The 19,621-nt window shown below is 55.5% G+C and overlaps 1 protein-coding gene across 1 annotated transcript; it reads right to left on the bottom strand.

The window, feature by feature from the left end:
- Nucleotides 1–486: 486 nt before the first annotated feature.
- ADAMTS8 (ADAM metallopeptidase with thrombospondin type 1 motif 8) lies at nt 487–19,077 on the bottom strand. Its single transcript, XM_069468688.1, has 9 exons — nt 18,310–19,077; nt 10,788–11,027; nt 9,560–9,695; nt 8,766–8,933; nt 7,644–7,945; nt 5,362–5,545; nt 3,419–3,591; nt 3,123–3,298; nt 487–1,057 (listed from the first exon to the last, which is right to left on the bottom strand). Exons 1-9 carry the CDS (start codon nt 19,075–19,077, stop codon nt 487–489), a joined length of 2,718 nt encoding a protein of 905 aa, XP_069324789.1.
- Between the last annotated feature and the right edge of the window lie 544 nt (nt 19,078–19,621).

The following is a 19,621-nucleotide window of genomic DNA, read 5'->3' as shown; positions in this document are numbered from 1 at the left end:
TGTAACGCTGAAGACAGCCACGGTCATTTCTGAAGACAGCCTGGGGCGCAGCTACGGAGCTTGCGTTGACATTCACCATCCTCTCCCTGCCCCACACCTCTCTTGTACTAGTTTTTTCCCCTCTGAGGTAGACTATTTATCGGGGGAAACCAGATAGAAAAGAATTTTCTTCATTTAACTTTGCTAGTCCTTTGCAAACAGGCTGACTCTGTCCTGTTTGGGTCAATAAGTGCACTTTTACCTTTTAACCTATGCCCTCTACTTGAACCCGAGCAAGGTCCAGTCCACTAGACAGCTGACGTTAGGATCTGTTGTCCCACCCCCTCTCCTCCTCCCCTTATGAATTCATGCAGTACCCGAGGGGCTGCGGCAATGGGAGGCCTGGGTGGGCCATGCCATCTCGATACGTACAGTCACCACAGTGGGGACCTTGTCTGCACCCCAGCACCCCACGTCCAGCACAAGACCAGCCCCCGCCCCACTGGATCACAGGGGGCACGGCTGGCTTCCGCAGGGCTTGGCATCCTCAGGTTTCAGAGCCTTGTTGCAGGCGGCGGAGGCCTGGCCGGAGGGGTCCCTGCACTCCACAGTTCGCCGCTGCCAGCCAGCTCCGCAGGTGCCCGAGCACTCAGACCAGTCCCCCAGCACCCACTGCGCGTGGAGCAGCGGCTGGATGACGTTGGTGGTTGCTCTCTCTTTGCTGTTCTGTACGTTGAAGTCCACGTCGTTGGGAACGAAGAAGGTGTATTTGACTTTGGGCGGGAAGACCTCACCAGGCACCGTCAGGAGCTGCACGGTCAGAGGCTCAGGTAGGGGCCGGAAGCTCTGCAGCCGCTCCAGGGTGGCAATGGAGCCGCTGTACTTCAGGATGGTCCCCTTCACCAGGATGTCCTGCTCTATGGCGGAGATGGCCAGGTTGCCGTTGAGCAGGTACCGCCCGTCGGCCGTCTTCACCGCTAGGTAGTTGCCATCGTTCTGCACTCCGGGGTGGCTGCGCTGTTTCACGTCGATGTTAGTGGCACCAGCTGGGATGGTGACAATGTCATTGTAGCCGTAACTACAACAGGAGCAGAAAGACACCGTTAGGACCAGTGGCAATGCAGTGTGGGTCGTGAAGGTGCCTTGGACACTGAAGTGGGCACCCCAGAGGGCTGGGGGTGGCAGGCAAAACCCACGAGCAAATAATTAAGCAACTGCCCCCACATTCTAAACAAATTAGCTGCCGAGGCAGACGGGAATGGCTTCTATGTTGGGATTTTCAAGGATTTTTGCTTCGTCTGGCAATTCTGTTTCGAATGCGTGGGTTGAGGAGTTTAGCTATGTGGTCTTGACGGTGGCACAGAGAGGAGAGGGCAGAGGGGCTGGAAAGCCGCCTCGGAGCAGCCAGACCTGGCGCCTCTCAAATGAGATCTCAGTGTCGCTAGTTCCTGAGATAAAACTGTGCTAGGCCACCGCCATACCCAGAGCTCAAACCCACGTGGGGAATCTGTTCCACACACCTATTCTAGATCCGAACATGATGGAAATCTCACGCCACCTCTCGTCTTGGAGTCAGCTGCTAGTATTTGGTTACTATGGCCCCAGGGCAGGATCGGGGTGAAGCCTGCTGCTTCTGAGCCGCCTTCTGGGTGTGTCCAGACACCGTGAGCACTGTGCTTCGGGGGGATAAGATGTTTTGGGAAACTATTTCAAGTCCATTATAGGCATAGGGCTTTATGTGGGCCGGAGAAAGCTTAGGTCTTTGTTCCCTTCTGGGGCTCCAGGCTGCGCAGGCTAGGGGCATGTCTGCTTAGTGTGGGGCCGGGAAGCTATCCACAGCCCCATCTGTCTAATGCCTCACAGAAGGCGGCTGAGGAACCCAGCTCCTGAATAGCTCATGCTTCTTTTTTCTATATCCTTTGAGCTTAGATTTGAAAACGTCCCAAATTGTCTGCTATAGGCTGATCTGTTCTCTGAGGCTGGTGAGATGAGAGAGTTAGAGATAAAGATAGACACACACACCCACACCCACAGAACGGGGCAGGGCGGGTAAGCTTCAGGAGGTAGAATACTAAGAAGTGAGTGCTTTTCAAAACCCCGAGGGATGCGGGTGGGGGCAGTGGGAGGAGGGATGGATGCTCCTGGAGCCGCCAGAGGTACAGGTATATGTACTGGATGCCGGAGGGCACCGTGTGGCCCATTAAAACACCTGTCCTTGCCCCTGCTCTCCAAGAAGTGCATGGAATGGCAGGAAAAAAACTGTCTAGAACTTAAGAAAACTGGGTTCTTTCTGGCTGTCATTAACTATCAATATAACCTTGGAAGGGTCACTTAATATTTTTGTGAATTAACTTCTTTTCTTTCTTTCTCCTTTTAGAGATGGGCTCTTGCTGTATTGCCCAGGCTGGTCTCGAACTCCTGGGCTCAAGTGATCCTCCCACCTCAGCCCCGCTGTGTAGCCGGGGCCATAGGCATGTGCCACCGCGCCCAGCTAAGTGCCTTCATTTCTTCATCTGTAAAATGATGAAGAATAGTATTGGCCTTGCCCACCTCATAGACTTATTTTAGGAATCAAACGAGACCACGGAAGTGAAAGCGCTTTGGAAAATATTGGCAGTTTTATGAATGGGGGGCATTACTATGTCAGAAAAGTATCTGGAGTTTGCGGATTCATGAAAGCTCTGAGGCTGCTGAGGCCCCTCCTTGGTACCCCTTCTCTCAAGATCCTGCAGGAAGGACAGGGCCTGCCAGGCTTCGGATGAGACGCCCTTCCCAAAACAGGCCTGGAAGAGAGGTTTTCTGGCAGAGGTCCAGGTTGTTCGGCGCAGCGCTGTTGCGGACTGACTCGGAGACGATTCCTCCCTAGCCACACGGCTCCAGCTCTCGTAAAAGTAACCGCTGCTGTGTGTCCGTCCTTCCTACAGGCTAGACACTGTGCCCAGTGCTCCAGCCATCCCACCTCACGCAGTCCTTACGGTGACTCTCGGGCAGACAGGACTGCTGACGTTTTATAAAGAACTGAAGCTCAGCTATGCCCAACCCACATAGCTATTAAGTAGCTGCCACAATTCAAACCTGGGCCTGTCAGAGTCCGAAGCCCATTACGCTCTCCCACCTAGAGACGCCACTCCCGGGACACTCACCTGGAGGGGCTGAGGGAACCGGAGACCTTCCTGCAGGAGTTGCCTTTGCCCCCACACACCCCGCACTTGTCCAGCTTCCTAGGTGAGTCCACCACGTGGTCACAGCCAGCCTTGACACACTGGCCACGGACGCAGATGGCCAGAGTCTCCGGGCCACACAGGGTCCCGTCGATCACCTGCAGTAGGGAGAGGAGAGGTGACAGAGGGTGTGCTCAGCACAGAAGCAGCTGGCAGGTGGGGCGGGGATGGCGACCTCCCTCCCTGTCTTCGGAGCTGAGTCCCAGGGGGATTCTCACCTTGGCCTCGAACACTTTGAACTCACTCCTCCCTCGGGCTCGGCAGAACAACTTGCAGCGGTCCCGGGGGGACACCCCTGCGTACTTGGGGACCCACTGCAGGAGATTCCCGTCCATGTCAGTGTAGTTGTAGGCATTGTACTTCTCACACTGCTGCTCCCTGAAGCTTTTCCCTGAAAACGGCAAGAAACGGCGCGGAGATAACGCACATGCTGCAGCAGGGAGGACCCAGGTGGGAAATGCCTGCATCCCGGGCGCCTTTCTTCCTCTTGGTTTTGGACTCGACCCACCGACGCAGGCCCAGTGTCATCTGGGCCCACCATTCCCAGACACACCCCCAGCTGCATGCGTGACCCTTACTGAGAGGGGCAAGGACTGCAGCCCTCCAGCCTCATGCTACACGTTTTGGGATAAATATCCTTTCCATTTGGGAAAGATTTTCATTCTGTTTTGGAGATGAATAAACTTAGGTAGCAACAGGGAACAATTCAGTAAGCTTGGAAGGCACAGATGACACAGGGAGCTCTATTTTCAGGACTCTGCTGATCATGCTCTATCTTGATTTCCTCATTGACACTGGACATTGGCCAGAGCCTCCTAAATCTACATTTCTAGCTCTGCTCTTGCCCCTCACCCACCTTCTGTAACCCTGGTCCCTGGGGAGGAGCTGCATTTGTATGCACTGCCATCACCTCCAGCCCCAGCAAGGCCAAGCTCCAGATGGTCCTCCCACTAGCTGGTTTGATTTTCATCTGGTGATACGACCATATGCAAGTCTGACGCTGCTGCCTGGTCAGCAGAACATTTGGTGTCTCCAGAACATTCGAGCACCTCTCTCCACCATTTCCAACCTGTCACAGAGTCCTACACGACATCCAGGACTGCTTGTGATTTCAAATGCCTGCCTCCCACTCTCACCGTCACAAGCCCAGGCCTTGCGGCTTCACAGGAACCCTGCATCTAGCCTCCCACACATGCATCTGAAATCATGATGTCACCTGTTGCCCATGCCTACCTTGTCCCTTATGTTTATTCCTACCTTCCCCTTTTCCCCAGGAATATCTCACCCCATATGCCAGGCAAGCCCTCACCATTCCAGGGCAAAGTTTCTAAAGCCTTAATCCATTGTGGATCCTTCTTGTCTTGCAGAACTGCAAAGCCTACAGATTTAACCCAATGCCAGTGTGTCTTTGCACTTCGTTGAATCTCCCTTAAAGCTTTGCTTGTCTTTTCATGCCTGCCAATGCTTCTTGGAGCTGCATGAAGGGCAGTTGGATGGGATGGTGGGAAAAAAACTAATGCTTCCCTCTGATAGTTTGCTGCTGTCCCTTACCACCCCTAAGTTAATGTGTGTGCTCTCTAGCAGGTACTAGGGGATAGGAATACACCAAGAGGAGGTGGAGGTAGTGTTGCTTCCAGCAAGGTCCTGTCAGGCAGTTGCCATGGCCCTAAGGGAAGATGTGCAACTCTTTTCAGAAGGAATGTGCACAGGAATCAGATTCAGAAAGCCTCCCTCCGCCCTGGGCTGAATGTTGGCTGGAAAGACCTTGGAGGTTTGGCTCTGACACTTGCTTTGCAAAACACTTCCATCCTGCACACAGAGGAGGGTTCAGATGCCTCCAGAAAGATTACTATCTTAGACACTGGCCCCTCTGCAGAGGCCCCTCCCTAGTAAGTTTCGTTGGGAGTGACATCCTCTGTCTCCACATCTTGGAAGGCTAGGGCAATTTCTCTCCTTGACTTTGCCAGGTTCTTTCAACATAATGAGAACTGTTTTGGGTCCCTGAGGGCTGACCCCAAGCTCGGTGCCTTGCAGAACCTTTAGGTCTAAGTCACAGGCAAAACCCTGCATCCTGGGAGACCTACCCTCCTCCTCCTCTGGGGAATCTGTTGCAGCAACAATAGCATTTGTTCTGGCAGGTGTGGCCCTAAGTGGCAGTTACCATCAGAGGGGCATTCCTCCGTGTGGCATGACTGGTACTTGGCTCTCCGACCCAGGCAGTATCTTCCTCCGTTCTGAGGCTCAGGGTCCTTGCACTCACGGTGTGAAAACTGTACTCCTCCTCCGCAGGTCCGAGAACATTCTCCCCAGGGTCCCCACGGGGCCCAGCCTCCATCTACCACAGCCTGTAAGATACAAGATCGCATTGAATCAGGAGCAAAGGAGAGGCTTCGGTCTCTGTACAGCCGGGTGGCTGTAGCCCTGACTCCTCCCTCTAGCTGTTCTTGTTTCGGTGCATGGGTTCTGTGAACTGCCTCGATCGTTTGTTCACTCACTGTGTGGCCTGCTGGGCTGTAGGCTCCGTGAACCCGGAGACTGTGCTGGACTCATTAACTGTCCTCCAGGGGACATTTGCCAATGTCTGGAGACACTTTGGATGTTACAACTGGGGAGGGTGTATGTTACTGGCATCTCATGAGTGGAGACCAGGGATGCTGCTAAGCATCCAACAGTGCCCAGGCCTCACAGTAAAGGCTTATCCAGCCCCAAATGCCACAGTGCCAAGGTAGAGAAACCCTGGTCTAAAAGAGTAATCACCAGGGGGTGTTGTCACTAGTCTACCAGCTATTGGTTACGGTGACAGGATAATGTCTAGGAAATAAACAGAATTGCTTTCCATTTTACAACTGATCTATGAGAACAAAGCTTTGCCCTTTGATAGAGTCTTCAAAATGATTATAATTTTTAAATAACTGGCCAGGCGCAGTGACTTATGCCTATAATCTCAGCACTTTGGGAGGCTGAGGTTGGAGGATTGCTTAAGGCTGACCAGCCTAGGCAACACAGTGAGACACTGTCTGTACAAAAAAATAAGTTAAAAACATAGCCAGGTGTGGTGGCAGGTGCCTGTAGTCCCAGCTACTCGGGAGGCTGAGGCAGGAGGATCACTTGAGCACAGGAGTTCAAGGCTGCAGTGAGCTATGATTATGCCACTGCACTCCACCTGGGTGACAGAGCAAGACCCAGCCTCTAAAATAAATAAATAAATTATAAAAGTAATACTTGCTCTTATAAAAAATACAGGAAAATGTAAAAAAAAAAAAAATTAACTCTTCTTAAAAATACTGCTACCCAGATAAAACCATTGACATGATTTTTACCAATATCCTTTCATACTTTTGTTCTCGATATATAATCACACAGATGTGGTGCTTTTATTTTACAAAGATATGCTTCTGCATACATAGAGTACTTTATGATCTGTCTTCTCTCCTTCAAAGCAGATGATAAACATCATCCATGATCATTTCATGTCAACCTCTCCCTGCATTTAGCTTGGCTCTGCCTCTGGGGATGGGTGGACAGACCCCTCTGCTCTCCTCCACGCAGTAACGTGTGAGGAGACTGAACGGGGCAGCGGAGTCCAGGAACCCTGTGTCGGCTGAGGCTCAGGACAAGCGTGCGCGGCTTACCCGGCCCAGGCAGGCTCCCGGGCTCAGCACAGAAGCCTGAGGACGGCCCTTGGCGGGCGCCTGGCAAACAGCGCTGGCCTGGCCGAGGCTGCGAGGCTCCGCGGCTGCTGTTTCCTAGCAATGGCTCCGTGATTCACAGTCGGAGAAATGTGAGCAGCCTCGCCGTTTGGACGTATTAAGAGCCGGGCAGAGAAGCCAATCATTTAAAAACCCTCACTGGCATGGCCTTCATTTTCTTGTAAGCTCACTCTCTTCTGGGCCCAGTTTTCTCTGCCTGGTCAGAGGTGGCTCTGATTCCGTCCCCTCCTCCTAAGTATGGGATTCCCACCATTGCAGTCATTCCCCGGACCTCTAATTATGAGTTCAGCTCTAACGTGGGTGGGCTATGGATAGTTTTTGCTCAATTCTTGAGGGAATGCTCGCATTCCAGGTGGCTCTGTTTGTAATGGGATTCGTAGTGGCTCCGTGTGTGAGTGCCGCCTTCCTGTCTTCACGCGTCTCACCAATCTGCACGAGCCATCGAGTCAGCCCCAAAGCAGCTCCGAGGGGGAGTCCCCTGACGCCTGGAGCAACAGCAGTGCCACCCCATTGACTACGAGTATGGCCCCCAAGGGCTCCTCACTTGTGGATACGTATGCTTTGGTTTGTTAACAGATGGGTGATTTTTCTTAGAAGTCTTGTGTTGCAGCCTGGCCAAAGCCTCTTAGTTCTTAACTCTCAAGTGTGGTTTTCCCCTTGAACACAGCCCTCTGTCCGCCTCCCCTCTACTTTCTCCTTCTCCTCCCCGCTCCCCACAGAGGCCATCTCTCACCTTGGGCCTCTCCACGACCTCCTCAGGCAGACAGCTGCCTTCCAAGCAGAGGTGCCCAGGCCCACAGGGCGTGCCGTCCGCCCAGGGCAGGCTGCCGTTCTTGGTGTGGCAGAGGGGCTCGGCCGCATCCGTGTGGCACCAGAGCTGGGCGCAGACGTCCTGTGCAGAGGTGTTGGGGCAGTGGCGGAAACCCGGCCCAAAGATCTGCTTGCACTGTTGGTCCAGCTCATAGAGGGCCCTGCGGCCTGGGAGGTCTGTGGGGAGGGGCAGGGCCGCGGTGGGGGCGTCTAGGAGGCAGTCTCCTGAGAAACGGGGAAGCAGAGGAGCATGAATGAGGACAGGGCCTCCCCCTCTCAGCTCTCCGTGGCCTCTTGACCCACGGGCTTGACGGTCTAGGCATCATGGCTTCCCTGACCTCCCCCTAAAAACTGTCAATAGTCAATCATCTATGTAGAGCTTATCTAATTTTTGACTATTAGTTGCAAAGTTTTTCAGGACTGACTTTCCTTTGCTATCTAGGATGCATTCCCCTGACATTCAGTGTGTGCCCAGTGAATACCAGCTTGACGATATTAACCCACAGCACAATATAATTGGGATGTAAACGTGCTCTTAAAACCCGGCATGCAAATAAAGCCCAAATATTGCTGTTTGAGTAATCTACTATTTTTGTATCCTATGTGTCCCCACCTCCGTTAATGAGAAGACTCTCGAATGCATTGCTTCAGTGCCTTACTCCAACTGTAATTCCAGCTGCTCTAACCAGGCACCTCCCTCCCACTTGTTGCTCTTCCATGATGCGTCCGCTGCCTCCCTGCCATTGCTGAGCTGGCGCACGATTCTCCTCTGTGCTGTGTTCTTCTAGTCCTGCGAGCTCCGTTCACACCCCTCCTCCAGACAACCTTCTCAGACTAAGTCCACCTGCCTCGTGACTAATGATCTAAACCAGCCTGGAACTCAGGCTGCTGGAGGATGGAGCAAGGGAGAACAGGCTCTGGGGGCTGGTTTGAATGCCACGACATGGGGGCCGGGTGGGACAACCTCCTAGACACACGTCTAAGAGCTCTGTGAGAAAGCACAGCTGGACGGGGAGAAGCAGGGCAGGAGCCAGGCGGTGCCTACCGTGCCCACCGTCCAGGAGCTCCGTGAGGTACATGGCGCTGCAGGGAGACCAGGGCAGCGTCTTGTTCAGGTGGACGAAGAGTGGCGCCATCATGTGGTGCTTGCCCATGGGCCCGAAGAGCCGCGTGCAGGGCTTGGAGTCGTCATGGGGCATGCTGAGGACGTGTCCTGGGGGAGGACAGAGGCTGCTGTCCGCTTGCCCGCCCTGTTCTGCCCGCGTGCTCCCCACCTGGCCCAGCAGGCGGGACAGACGGGGGAGGCATGCGCTGTGCTGACCCGTCGCCAGCTCCTTGTGGGAATGGCCACCCCCTTACTCTCTGAAGATGTTTGTTTCCAGCGTCCCCCTGGGCTTCTCTCTTCTAGGAAGCTCGCTCAGATGACTGAGGAGCACTGACACCCATTTTCCCCCTGTCTCAGCCTGTCTTGAATTTGCATTCACCTCTGTTTCTCTCCTACACGTCACTCTGCACAACTCCTCTCTCCCAGATGCACAGCACCAGGAATCCCCCCGCACGTCTGTCTCGTGCTTTGGCATTCTTCAGGTGACCCTGGATGACAGTCCAGGACACTATTTTAGTATTCTGGACTTATGCCTGGTGTGGGAGTGGAGTTATGTGCAACGACATCAAGTACAATATCTATTTGTATACATTAACACTTGCTCTGTCAGAATTACGAGGAGACCGTCGCTCAGTGTGAGGGCTGCATATTCCTCGGGATCTGGGCTACCTGGGGTCTGGAAGGGGCAGTTCCCTGGGATGCGGTGCCGTGGGCTTTGGCACGGCAAATCTCACCTAGTTCATGGGCCAGAGTGTGTGCTGCCTGCAGCCCCTCATCCTCGATCACGGAGCAGCTCTTGTTGGGGTCGCAGATGGTGCCAATGTCTGCCACGCCCAGGGTATCGCACAAGCCCTCCTTCCCGCAGAAGTTCTGCTTGGTGGGAAGAGAGTGAGAGCGCGTCAGCGTGTGCGTGTGGCTGGCAGGTGGGGCCGGCATGGACACGGAGCTCACCCTGAGCAGCTGGTGAGCCCCTCGCCCGCCGGCCTGTGCGACACCTGCACTTATTGAGTTTTAAGGGGGGGGGAGCAACAGTAGGGCTCGACGTGTCTGGAACCCCACCTAGTGTCCTCGCTCTGTTGGGTTTTTCTGTCTCGTTTATGGTCAAGCCAGTTCACCCACCCTCGGTCTTTCTAACTTAGAGAGTGACCCATGAAATTTACTTTTGTTATAAAACAAAACAAGACAAAGAGCCCACAAAGGCTATGAGGATGGATTTCTGAGTGACACAGCACAGAAGGTCTCCCTCTGTCTTCACACAGGCACTTGTGTGAGGCGGCCTGTTCCTCTGTCTAGGCTGGTGGCAGCCCGGGGCTGGACAGGACTTCCAAGGCTTGTTTTGGGAGGCAGGACAGCGCACAGTGGCTCAGAGCATGAGCCGACAGCAGGGCCGCCAGCAGCCGTGGGTGCTGCCACCGTGGGGGAGGGGCCTCTCTGCGCCTCAGTTTCCTCAGTTGTAGGAAGGGGATAACACCAGTGCTTGCTTGGTGGGGCCGCCTGGGGTGGCACATATTGTCACCCTCTCTTGCCATCAGGAAGCTGTCCAATTAAATCATACCAGATAGGTGTGCAGCCCCCCTACAGTGGGGAAATCTTGGGGGGAGCCCTGGCTACCTGCCCCTATGTTTAGCAGCCACTGACGATAGAACCCCTCTCTTCATTCCAATCCCAGATCTCTTGCTGGGCAGTTTGAGCCCATTTCTCCTTGTTATGTATGACCTCAGCAGACAGCTGGTCACAAACTTTTGGAAAAGCGCCCTTACGGGATTCTTCTCCCTTCCCTTGCAAATACCTCACACTTGTCCTCATGACCTCCTCCCCGTCATTCTGAGCGTGAGGCTTCTGGCGTCCAGCTGGGGCCAGCAGGGAGACAGTTCCCATGTTTGGGCAGGCCCAGTGGTCCTCCCTTTGATCTGCCCGTCCCGCCTCCCCTCCTCCCACGGGCTTCCGGAGCCGGGCACAGACCTGTCTGGTGAGCAGGATGGCCGTGTCGTAGTGCTCAGGATGGCGGTCGCTTGGCTGGTTGAAGCGCCGCTGCCAGTTGCAGAAGTTGCGCAGTGTGAGCCCACCGTTGTCCGACACCTCTGGGCCCCATTTTTCATCTTCCACTATCAGCACCTTTACCACCATCAGGTTGATGGAGTTCCTGATGCTGGGGTGCTTGTAGATTCGCGCTGCCACAGACATTAACATCAGCATGTGGTTCTGTCGGAAGGAAGGAGCAACAGGCAGACAGAAGGGTCAGATCTCACGGCTTGGCCTGCCCACTGCCACCACCTCTTGTCCTTGGGCATTTACTGTGTGCCAGGCTCTGGGCTGAGCATCTGGTATATAGCGTCTCGCCAAAGACCCACAAAATCCTGGGGCCTCCGTGTTATTTCCCTTCATTTTACACACAAGAAAACTGAGGCTCAGTAACTGGCCCAAGATCACAAAGCTAAGGCAAGTGCAGCCAGCATTTGAACCCGGATCTGCCTGGCTCCAAAGCTTGTACACTTACTATCCAGACCAGCTTCATACGGCTATCTAAATCCAAATTAATTAGAACTCAATAAAATTAAAGTTACAGTGTGGCACCGGCCACATTTCAGGTACATTAATAGCCATACATGGCCTGTGGCTACTGTACTGGAGTGTGCAGACAGAAAGTTCCATTAGACTGCATGGCTTATTCCGCCTTAATCTCGACACCAACTGTCTCCCTGCCCACCACCCCACCTCTCCCTGGCCTCAGCCCAGAAGCAACTAGCTGTGTGCTCAAGGTCAGTAGAATCTCCCTCTTAGAATCCAGCCGAACACTTTCCTGCTGTCTGTTGGGGCAACCTCTCCTCTTCAGGGTGGGACTGGCTAACCCTGAAAACTGTGCTCTAAAGTTAAACTCCTCACAGTAGCTAGTCCGCACCAGTCACCGGCACACTGTACACCTGTCACCTTGTCAAACTCTCACGTGGACTCTGTGAAGTAGGTGTCGTGTTAATAATTCCCATTTGATGAATGAGGACGTAGACGGTCACACAGCGATTAAAGCCAGGATGCCAGCCCGGGCGTGTCTGTTTCTGAAGTCCACACTCTTCGCATTAAGTTTTCCGGGGCTCGGCTTCCTGATTTGTCTGGACAGCCTGGAAGGGTCCATGCCCTTCTGCCCAGGGCTTGAGAGAATCTGGGGCCCTGCAGAGACCTGTGCCGGCAGAAAGGGCCCACACCATTGCTTGGCCTCTTCCTGTCCTTGGGCTGCCTACTCTCCCCTGCTGGATTCTGAGGCTGGAGGAGGCCAGATGGCACTCACCCCGCTGCCTCAGAGGCCGCTGGGAGTGTTTTGCAGAGCGGAGAGAAGGGGCAGGGGCAGGCACGTCTGGAGCCCAAGTGTGGCCAGCTGAGCTGCCGCTGGCCTCCCCTGCCTCTGTGCGGCCCCAGCTCTCGGGAACCTCTTTTTCTTCTCCTGTGGTCTGGAAAGTGGGAGTGGAAGGAGGGAAAGGAAAGGCTGGAGAGGGACATTCCATGGGGTGAGGCCATGTGTGGGAGTTCCAGAAGAATCCCATTACTTGTGAATGGGATCTGTCTGTTCACCTCGCAGGCACCGCGCCAGGGATTTTGTTAGCCCCACAGACGGGGTAGGCAGGTTGCTGAGCACGTCAAACACTCCGGCTATGTTTAGGCTGATGTAAACATCTTATCAGCAAGCTAAACTTGGCACTGGCTCCTGGAATTGGATTCCGGAGGGAAAAAAGCAATCACATCATTATGCAACTGGGGTGAGCGCTGAGGAATGGTAGCTTGCTGAGGCGAATTCCTGGCCAGGTCTTTGCTGCGTCCAGGAGGCAGAAAGTCTCCTGGTCTCTCTAGGAAGGGCCAGGATCTGATGGGCCAGGGACCAACCCTTAGAATTTCTTCCAAGGCAACCAGCAACTGTCCTCAGAAGATTTCTTCCCTTTGAGTCCCAATTTCACACTCTGAAAACTGGGGAAGACGGGGTCTTACGAAGAAGGTGTGAAGCCAAGAGATGCCAGCTGCTAAGCGTCGGGCCAAGGCAGCTGAGCACAGGGAACCGGAGACTGGCGGTCTGGGGCGGTCTGCGCGCCGCACTGAGCGGAGGGGAAGCACAGGTCTGCGTCACGCTGATTGTCTCAGGAGATCACTTTCATTTCCAGAGGGCTGACAGGGTTCTGTGGTCCAGCGTTCCTTTCCAAATCCCAAATCCCGGTCCCACTGCCCTCCCCGCCATCTTCCCTCCCACCTAGCTCTTCTGAGAGACAGTGATGGCAACACCTCACCTTTGCAGCGCATCTCACGGTTCCCTCTCGGGAAGGACCATTGAGCCTGGGCAGGGTGCCCGGGGTTCTGTGAGCCTCTGAGTCTCCACCAATCTCCTGAGCTCCAAAGGTGGCCTGACGTACAGCCCATGGGGCCAGGCCACAACCAGTCCCAGAGAAGGTCAGGCGAGCCCCACCACCTGGCATCTACTTACACCTCCCTGCTCCCCAGCCAGTGCAGGCTGCTTGCTGAAGAAGTGAACAGGATCCTGTCCGCCCCCCGCCCCACAAAGTGGGGGGCTCCAGCACAGCAGGTAACCTCCAAAACCATGTCAGGGAGGTGGGAGCCCACTATCAGCCCAGCCAGGGGTGGCCAAACAGCCTTTCTCTGGAATGGCTTGGGGCTCTCGAGCCCTTAACCAGTGGAAGTGTCCTCTTCTGTTGGTGCCCCAGGGAGCTGGAATAGAGAACACCCGGCCAGCTGGCTGGGACATAATCCTCTTGGGTTCATTGAGATACAGACAAGGAGATTCCTTCCTCACAGTCCCCGTGGCAGCCCAGGTCGGCTTCGGTGGGAGTCTAGGGGAAGGCCAGGCCCCGGCCAGAAGCGTGGCCGGCAGCTCCTTCTCCCGTGCAGAACGTTGCCTGTTACACTTCACTCTTCACACTGAAGGTCCCACGCTTTCCCCGCAGCTCGCCTGGGGGGCCAGAAGGAGCAGAGTGGCCATGGGGACACTCTCCCACCTCAGCACCTGGTGTATTCCTCTGTCCTCCCTGAGTCTCTGTCGGGCCTGAGATCATGCTGGGGTTGGGTGGGGAAGAGGTAAAGGAAGAAAAGTGAGAGGAGAAGAGAGAGGGGCCTGCATGGACACCCTCCATGTTCCCCGGGTGGTGTCACCTGTCCAAAGCACACAGCTGTGCAGAACTACCTTAAACACTCAGAGCCAGGGAAAGCTGGAAAAGAAGGCCTCTCTGTTGTGTGGGACAGGAAAGCTGAAACAGCAGTGACTGGCCCCCCGATGGCATATGGCCCTCCTGTCTCCCCACTCTGACAAAGGGTTTCCATCACCAAAGGCAACTCTAGTAACAGCTACGCCTTGTTGAGCACCTATCTGTCCCAGACAGTGGGTCAGGTGCTTTCCATATTTTGTTGCATCCTCAAGACAATGCTAGGACTTTGGTGTCACTGCTTCTATTTTGCTGGTGAAGAAATCAAGGTACAGAGAAACAGGCACCTTGCTCAAGGACACTCAGTACTACTTTGCTCCAAAGTCTATGCCCTTGGTCTTCATACTCACTGCCACCCATCCTTGCTGCTGCAGGGAAAACTGCAGTCCAGCCCAAACAAACCTAAGGCATGCACGCAAGCCGGCACACACCCCACCCCAGGGCAGGGGGACGTGGTGACCTTTGGATACTGAGACATTTTCTTTGGGAAATACTCCCTAACTTTGATCATTCTGACAGCACCAGACACAAGAGATGGAAAAGACTCATTCTTTTGCCAGTGGGCGAACACCATTCACGCATGTATGGCACTTGGCTTTCTCCCGTGAAGACACGGGTAGCTACAGAGCTAGTGGGGCAGTTATCTGTTCTCTTATCATTCCAAACCTTGAGAGTGAAAGATGGTACTGTTAATAATTACGCCAGAGCAGACACAAACTGTCCCAGTGCTGGGCAAACTGGGCTATACAGTGGCCTTAGTGTTCAGAATCTTTTCCCCAGAGGACATAGGTAAGGGGCAGTTGAGATGGCTGTGACAGTCTGACCTGGGAATGCTGTGGTCTGCCTTGGGGAAGAGGAGTGCTACTCTTAGGACTCTCTCTGCTAAGAAGAGAATTCAGAGGCTCTGCTCGCTGCCGAACGCTGGCGGGACAGATTTCCCAGACGGACACCTGGCGGGCACTGCTCATTCTGCTCCAGGTCCATCCGGGACGACGAGCAGCCGCCCCATGAACACAGAGTTAATGGGCTCTTCCGAGGTGGGCCCTCTTTTCAGAAAGCCCCCTGTGTCCGAGCTCGTTAACTCTGAAACCAGATAAGAAGGTGGGAGGTAGGGGCCCCTTTTGTCAGGGGATTAAGTGAACTCAATTGTACAGAGTTCTGGAAAACTTCATTGTCGCTTAGCACTGAGACCGGGCTCTGGAATGGCTAATTCTTTCTCTCAGCCTTGAAGGTGGTTTCTTCTCAGGATAGACAGGGGCTCACACTTTGGCTGGATGCCTTTGGACTGCTGCATTTCAGGACCCACTCCACTACGTAGACAAGTGTCAGAGGGTAAGCAGAGTTCCGGACCCTCATTCTGAGAAAGGAGCAGCATGGCATGAGAACAGAGCCGGACTCAGAGGTTCTGGAGACCTGGGCTGCAGACTCAGCCCTGCCACTTACGAGCTGTGTGACCTTGGGGAGATCACGTGTCCTCTGTGAGCTGCAGTTTCTTCCTGTCCCCTCCACAGGTATTTCCACTGAGGTGATGCCTGCAAAACACTCTGTACATTGAACGTACTCAGAGAGTGGCTGAACCTTCCAGAAGACTGGCTCATCATGAAGCAGCCTCACAGACGCTTAGACTAGAACTGATGGCCTAGTCCAGGCGTCTTGCTTCCCAGGTGAGGACATCTAAGCCCCAGAGAGGGTAAAGGCTCTTTTCATCATCTTCACGTGCCCCCAATTACTAAGACACCCCAACGTGCCTTCCATCTGTGTGCATGAAGTCTCCAGGGGACTCCTTGGAGAGTTATGAAGAACTGGCTTCCATCAGGGGAGGTGGGTCTGGGCAGGCAAGATCTTGGGGCACCAGGACTTGATTTTCAGTCTTCTCTCAGCTGAGCTCATGCATCTGTTTTAGGAAGCCCAGAGGATTGAGCTGTCCTGTGGCATCTCCATAGCTGGTCTGCTCATCAGAGCAGAGGGGCCAGTAGGTGGTCACAGAAACAGCTGTGCACCCCCACATGGTGGCAGCAGGGGTGCAAGTAGGCCAGGACACAATCAGCCAAAGTGCAGGTGGTGGGGCTGGTTCAGCTGAGGAAAGACTTTTTTTTCCGGTTCGAGACCTAGAAGTGGACCCCCCGCCCCCCACCCCGAACCCAGGGAGAGGAACTCAGCCTTCCCAGGTGCCTGGGGCCACTTCTGATGCACGATCCTGATCCAGGTTGGCTGGCTGGGTGTGGAGGTACCTGTGAGTGGCTATGAATGGTCCAGAAACGTGTTTATGTGGGAGTGGGGTGGAGCAAGCATGAGCTAGGCCACACATGAGGATGGAATACCCCGGTGGCCCTGCGACAGAGAAAGCCAACTCGTTTGTGGCAGTAAACCTGGATCTGAAGCTGAAGGGAACAAAACCTGGTGCAAAACATAGCTGAGCCTCCTGCTTCAGCGCCTGGAGCCTGGCACCAAAGCATGTCTGCCTCTAGCAGCTGTGATGTCTGGAGACACCATGCATGTCCTTGAGGCCAATAGTCAACGTCTCCTGTGTCTAGGTGAGAGCTCAAGAGTGAGGTGATGGGTTGGTGCTAAGGAGGACATTTTGGCTCTAAATGCTGAAAAATGGACTTTTCTGTCATATCTTTGAGTTCTTGTTGGTGCTCCTATGTTTTGGTTTTCAGGCAGATGTTAGAAGTTGATCTATGGGTGGGGGGCGTCAGGTAGGGGGGCACAGCATCCCAGCTCTGGGTTCACAATGAATCTGTCTCGGCTTCTTTCTGGTGGAGCCTCCTAGGAAGCAGGAGTGGGGGTCCTAATGAGATGGGAGAAGCCCTCTCCTCGCCCTCTCTCCTGCTACCTTCTTGAGTACTTGCTTGGGGAAAGGAGTCTCGGGGTAGGCAGGGAAACAGATATTAGATCAGCATTGACCCAAGGCTCATGGGGCAGCCTGCCCTGATGGCTCAGAGTGGCCTCACAGTGCTCTGGGAGGGCACACAGCGGAGACTGCCCCAGAGTGTAACCGGCCCCTGCAGTTGCCAGAAGAGCAGCCACATGGACCTCTTACCCGCAGCGCTTCCCCTGCTGTCCATGACATCAAGGTGGGAAAGATCTGGACAGAAAACTTGTCTGCACAGGTGATGCTGATGCCCTTGGTACCCCCAACAGTAGGGCACAGGCTGAGCCTAGAATGGGGTCCCCAGCCAAGGTTGCCATCACTGCAAAAGTGTCAAATGAGCTGCTGCGGTGCCAGGATCCCAGGAACCTGTGACCTCTGGGCAGGTCAGTTCTCCCTGGCACATGTCTGGTTCGGGGCTCCCTAGGGGTAGAGACAGTGCCACCCTCTCCTGGAACCCTTATCTCCTTTCCTCCTGGAAAGACCTTCGCCTGGTCTTTGGGGGAAGTATTGAGACTTAGGGCAACACAGACACCTCCTGTTAATCCAGCACCATTTTTGCATCTAGCTAGAAACAGTCTGGCTACAGCCATCCCTTGGGCTTGGTTTATCTGCCCAGCTCAGTTGAGAGCTGTGTCTGGGATGAGGGCAGCTGGGTGGACCAAGTGTGGTTCTGGCTCCATCAGGAATACAGACCGAAAGGGCACATCCCAGCCCCTCTCCCCTCCTTTTTCCACCAAAGCTTCAGTTTTCCGGGCTGAGCCCCCAGGCAGAAATTCTGTTCCCCTCCCTTTTTGTGCTGGATGTTGGCACTGCCAAGTTCTGCCAGGGCTGAGTGCCATCTTGGCAAGGTAGCCCATGCCCCTTGATCAGAACCAGCTGGGCACACAGAAGTTGGGCAGCCCCTTTCCAGGTTTCCCCTGCAAACAATGTCTTTTACTTATGGCAACCTGGGTTCTGTACCCAAAGGGAATCAAATAGCCATCTCTTTCCATCCATCTACCTTTCCCCACAGCCTCTGGGATCTGGACACAGTAGAGGGCTGAGAAAATAACGGGTGGGGTGGGTGATCTTTCTCAATGTGCAGCTTTATCTCAGCCCCCAGAGGCAGGTGCCTAGGGGGTGTGCTCAGTCCGCCAGGTGCTGCAGGAGATTCAGGATGTGGGGACTGGAGTCTCACCTCCATTTTAAATTGGAAGGAGTATGGGGTGGCAGAGTGGAAGCCAGGGTGGCAGAAGTTAAGAAAAGAATTACTGCTCTTTCTCAGGTGAAAATCTTGTTTGGGGTCGAGCTTGGGAGGATGAGGATTGGGAAGGGTTTTTTCTCGCAGGGATTGGGAAGGGAAGAATTCGTAGACGCTGGGAGGCGTCTGGGGGCCTCCAGGCAAGGTGACTGGGGAGGGCTCTCGGAGTCCTACCTGCAGGTCGGCCCCATAGAAGGCAGCCATGGACGCATCGGCCACCAGCAGCGTTTCCACGAAGCGAGCCTCAGACACAAACCGCTTGGTCCTACTCGTGGCCCCCAGGGGTGGTGGCAGCTCGGTGGCACCTTCTGCCTCCTCTTCTTCGCTCTCCTCCTCCTCGTCCTCCTTTTCCTTCTCCCCCTGGTCGTCGCCTCCCTCCTGCCTCCTCCTCTCTCCGGTCTCCACCTCCCACTCGGGTCCTCGAGGGAGGGGGCGGGCTTCAGCTGCCGCGGCGAGCCCGGAGGCCCCGCGGTTGGTCCCGGGGCCCCAGCGCTGCACGCGGTGCGGCTGCGCCAAGGAGCCCCCCGCGCCCTGCGGCTGGATGGTGAACTCCTCGCCGTCCAGCAGGAAGGAGCCGCTCAGCCCGCGGCACAGGCTGACGGCCGCCAGCGACTCGGGCTCCCCATTCACAGTGCCCGAGTAGAAGCAGCCGCGCAGCCCCCGCTCGCCCCCGGCCTCAGGGCCGGGGCCCCCGAGGCGCTGGATCTTGAACTCGGGCGCCAGGAAGCTGTCGTCGGGCGCCAGGCGCAGCACGAAGCCCTTGCCGAAGGCGGACAGGTGGAGCGCGAGCTCGCCCGCGCTGCCGGGCAACCGCGTGGGCACCACCAGCTCCGAGGCCTGCCCCTCCGCGCCCGGCCGGGCCGGGGCGCCGCGGGCGAGCTGCGGCAGCAGCAGCAGCAGCAGGAGCGGCGGCCACCGGGGGGCAGCGGGGGCGGGGAGCATGGGGGCTTTGGCTGCGGCGCGCGGGGGAAGGAAGAAGCCGGCCCGGCGCGGGCAGGTGCTGGCGGCCCGAGCGCCGCCGGCCGCTCTCTCCAGGAAAAAGCGAATCAATCAGAGGCAGGGCCGGCTCGGCCCGCGGGGCCCGGTGGCGGGAGGCGGCGGCCGCGCTCCCCCGGCGGCCCCTCTGGCTCGCGCAGCCCGCTCCTCCCGCGCCGCCCGCCGCGCTGAGCTCCAGCAGCTGGCGCCCCGGCCCGCGCGCCCGTCCTCCGCCCCTGCCTCCTCCCCGCCCCGGGAAGCACCGAGTGGGCTGCTGAGCCCTTTGTATTTATACTTCCTTCCCGGCTTGACATAAGAGGTTTATTTTTGATCTCTCACTATTCCCGTTTCCCCCCCATGGGATCAGAGAGAAACTGAAAAGAGGGAGAGAGGGGAGGAAAAAAATTTGGATGAAATGTAAAACCAATCAGGAGTCAGCGAGACCCGTCCGCCTTGCCCCTCCTTAAGTGTCAACTCCAACTTTTTTCCCTTCCCTTTAAGCGCGGACCCA

The sequence above is a fragment of the Eulemur rufifrons genome, chromosome 6 (genome assembly GCF_041146395.1).
Source record: "Eulemur rufifrons isolate Redbay chromosome 6, OSU_ERuf_1, whole genome shotgun sequence".
Taxonomy (NCBI): Eukaryota; Metazoa; Chordata; class Mammalia; order Primates; family Lemuridae; genus Eulemur; species Eulemur rufifrons.
This window is presented reverse-complemented; position numbering and strand designations above follow the sequence as displayed.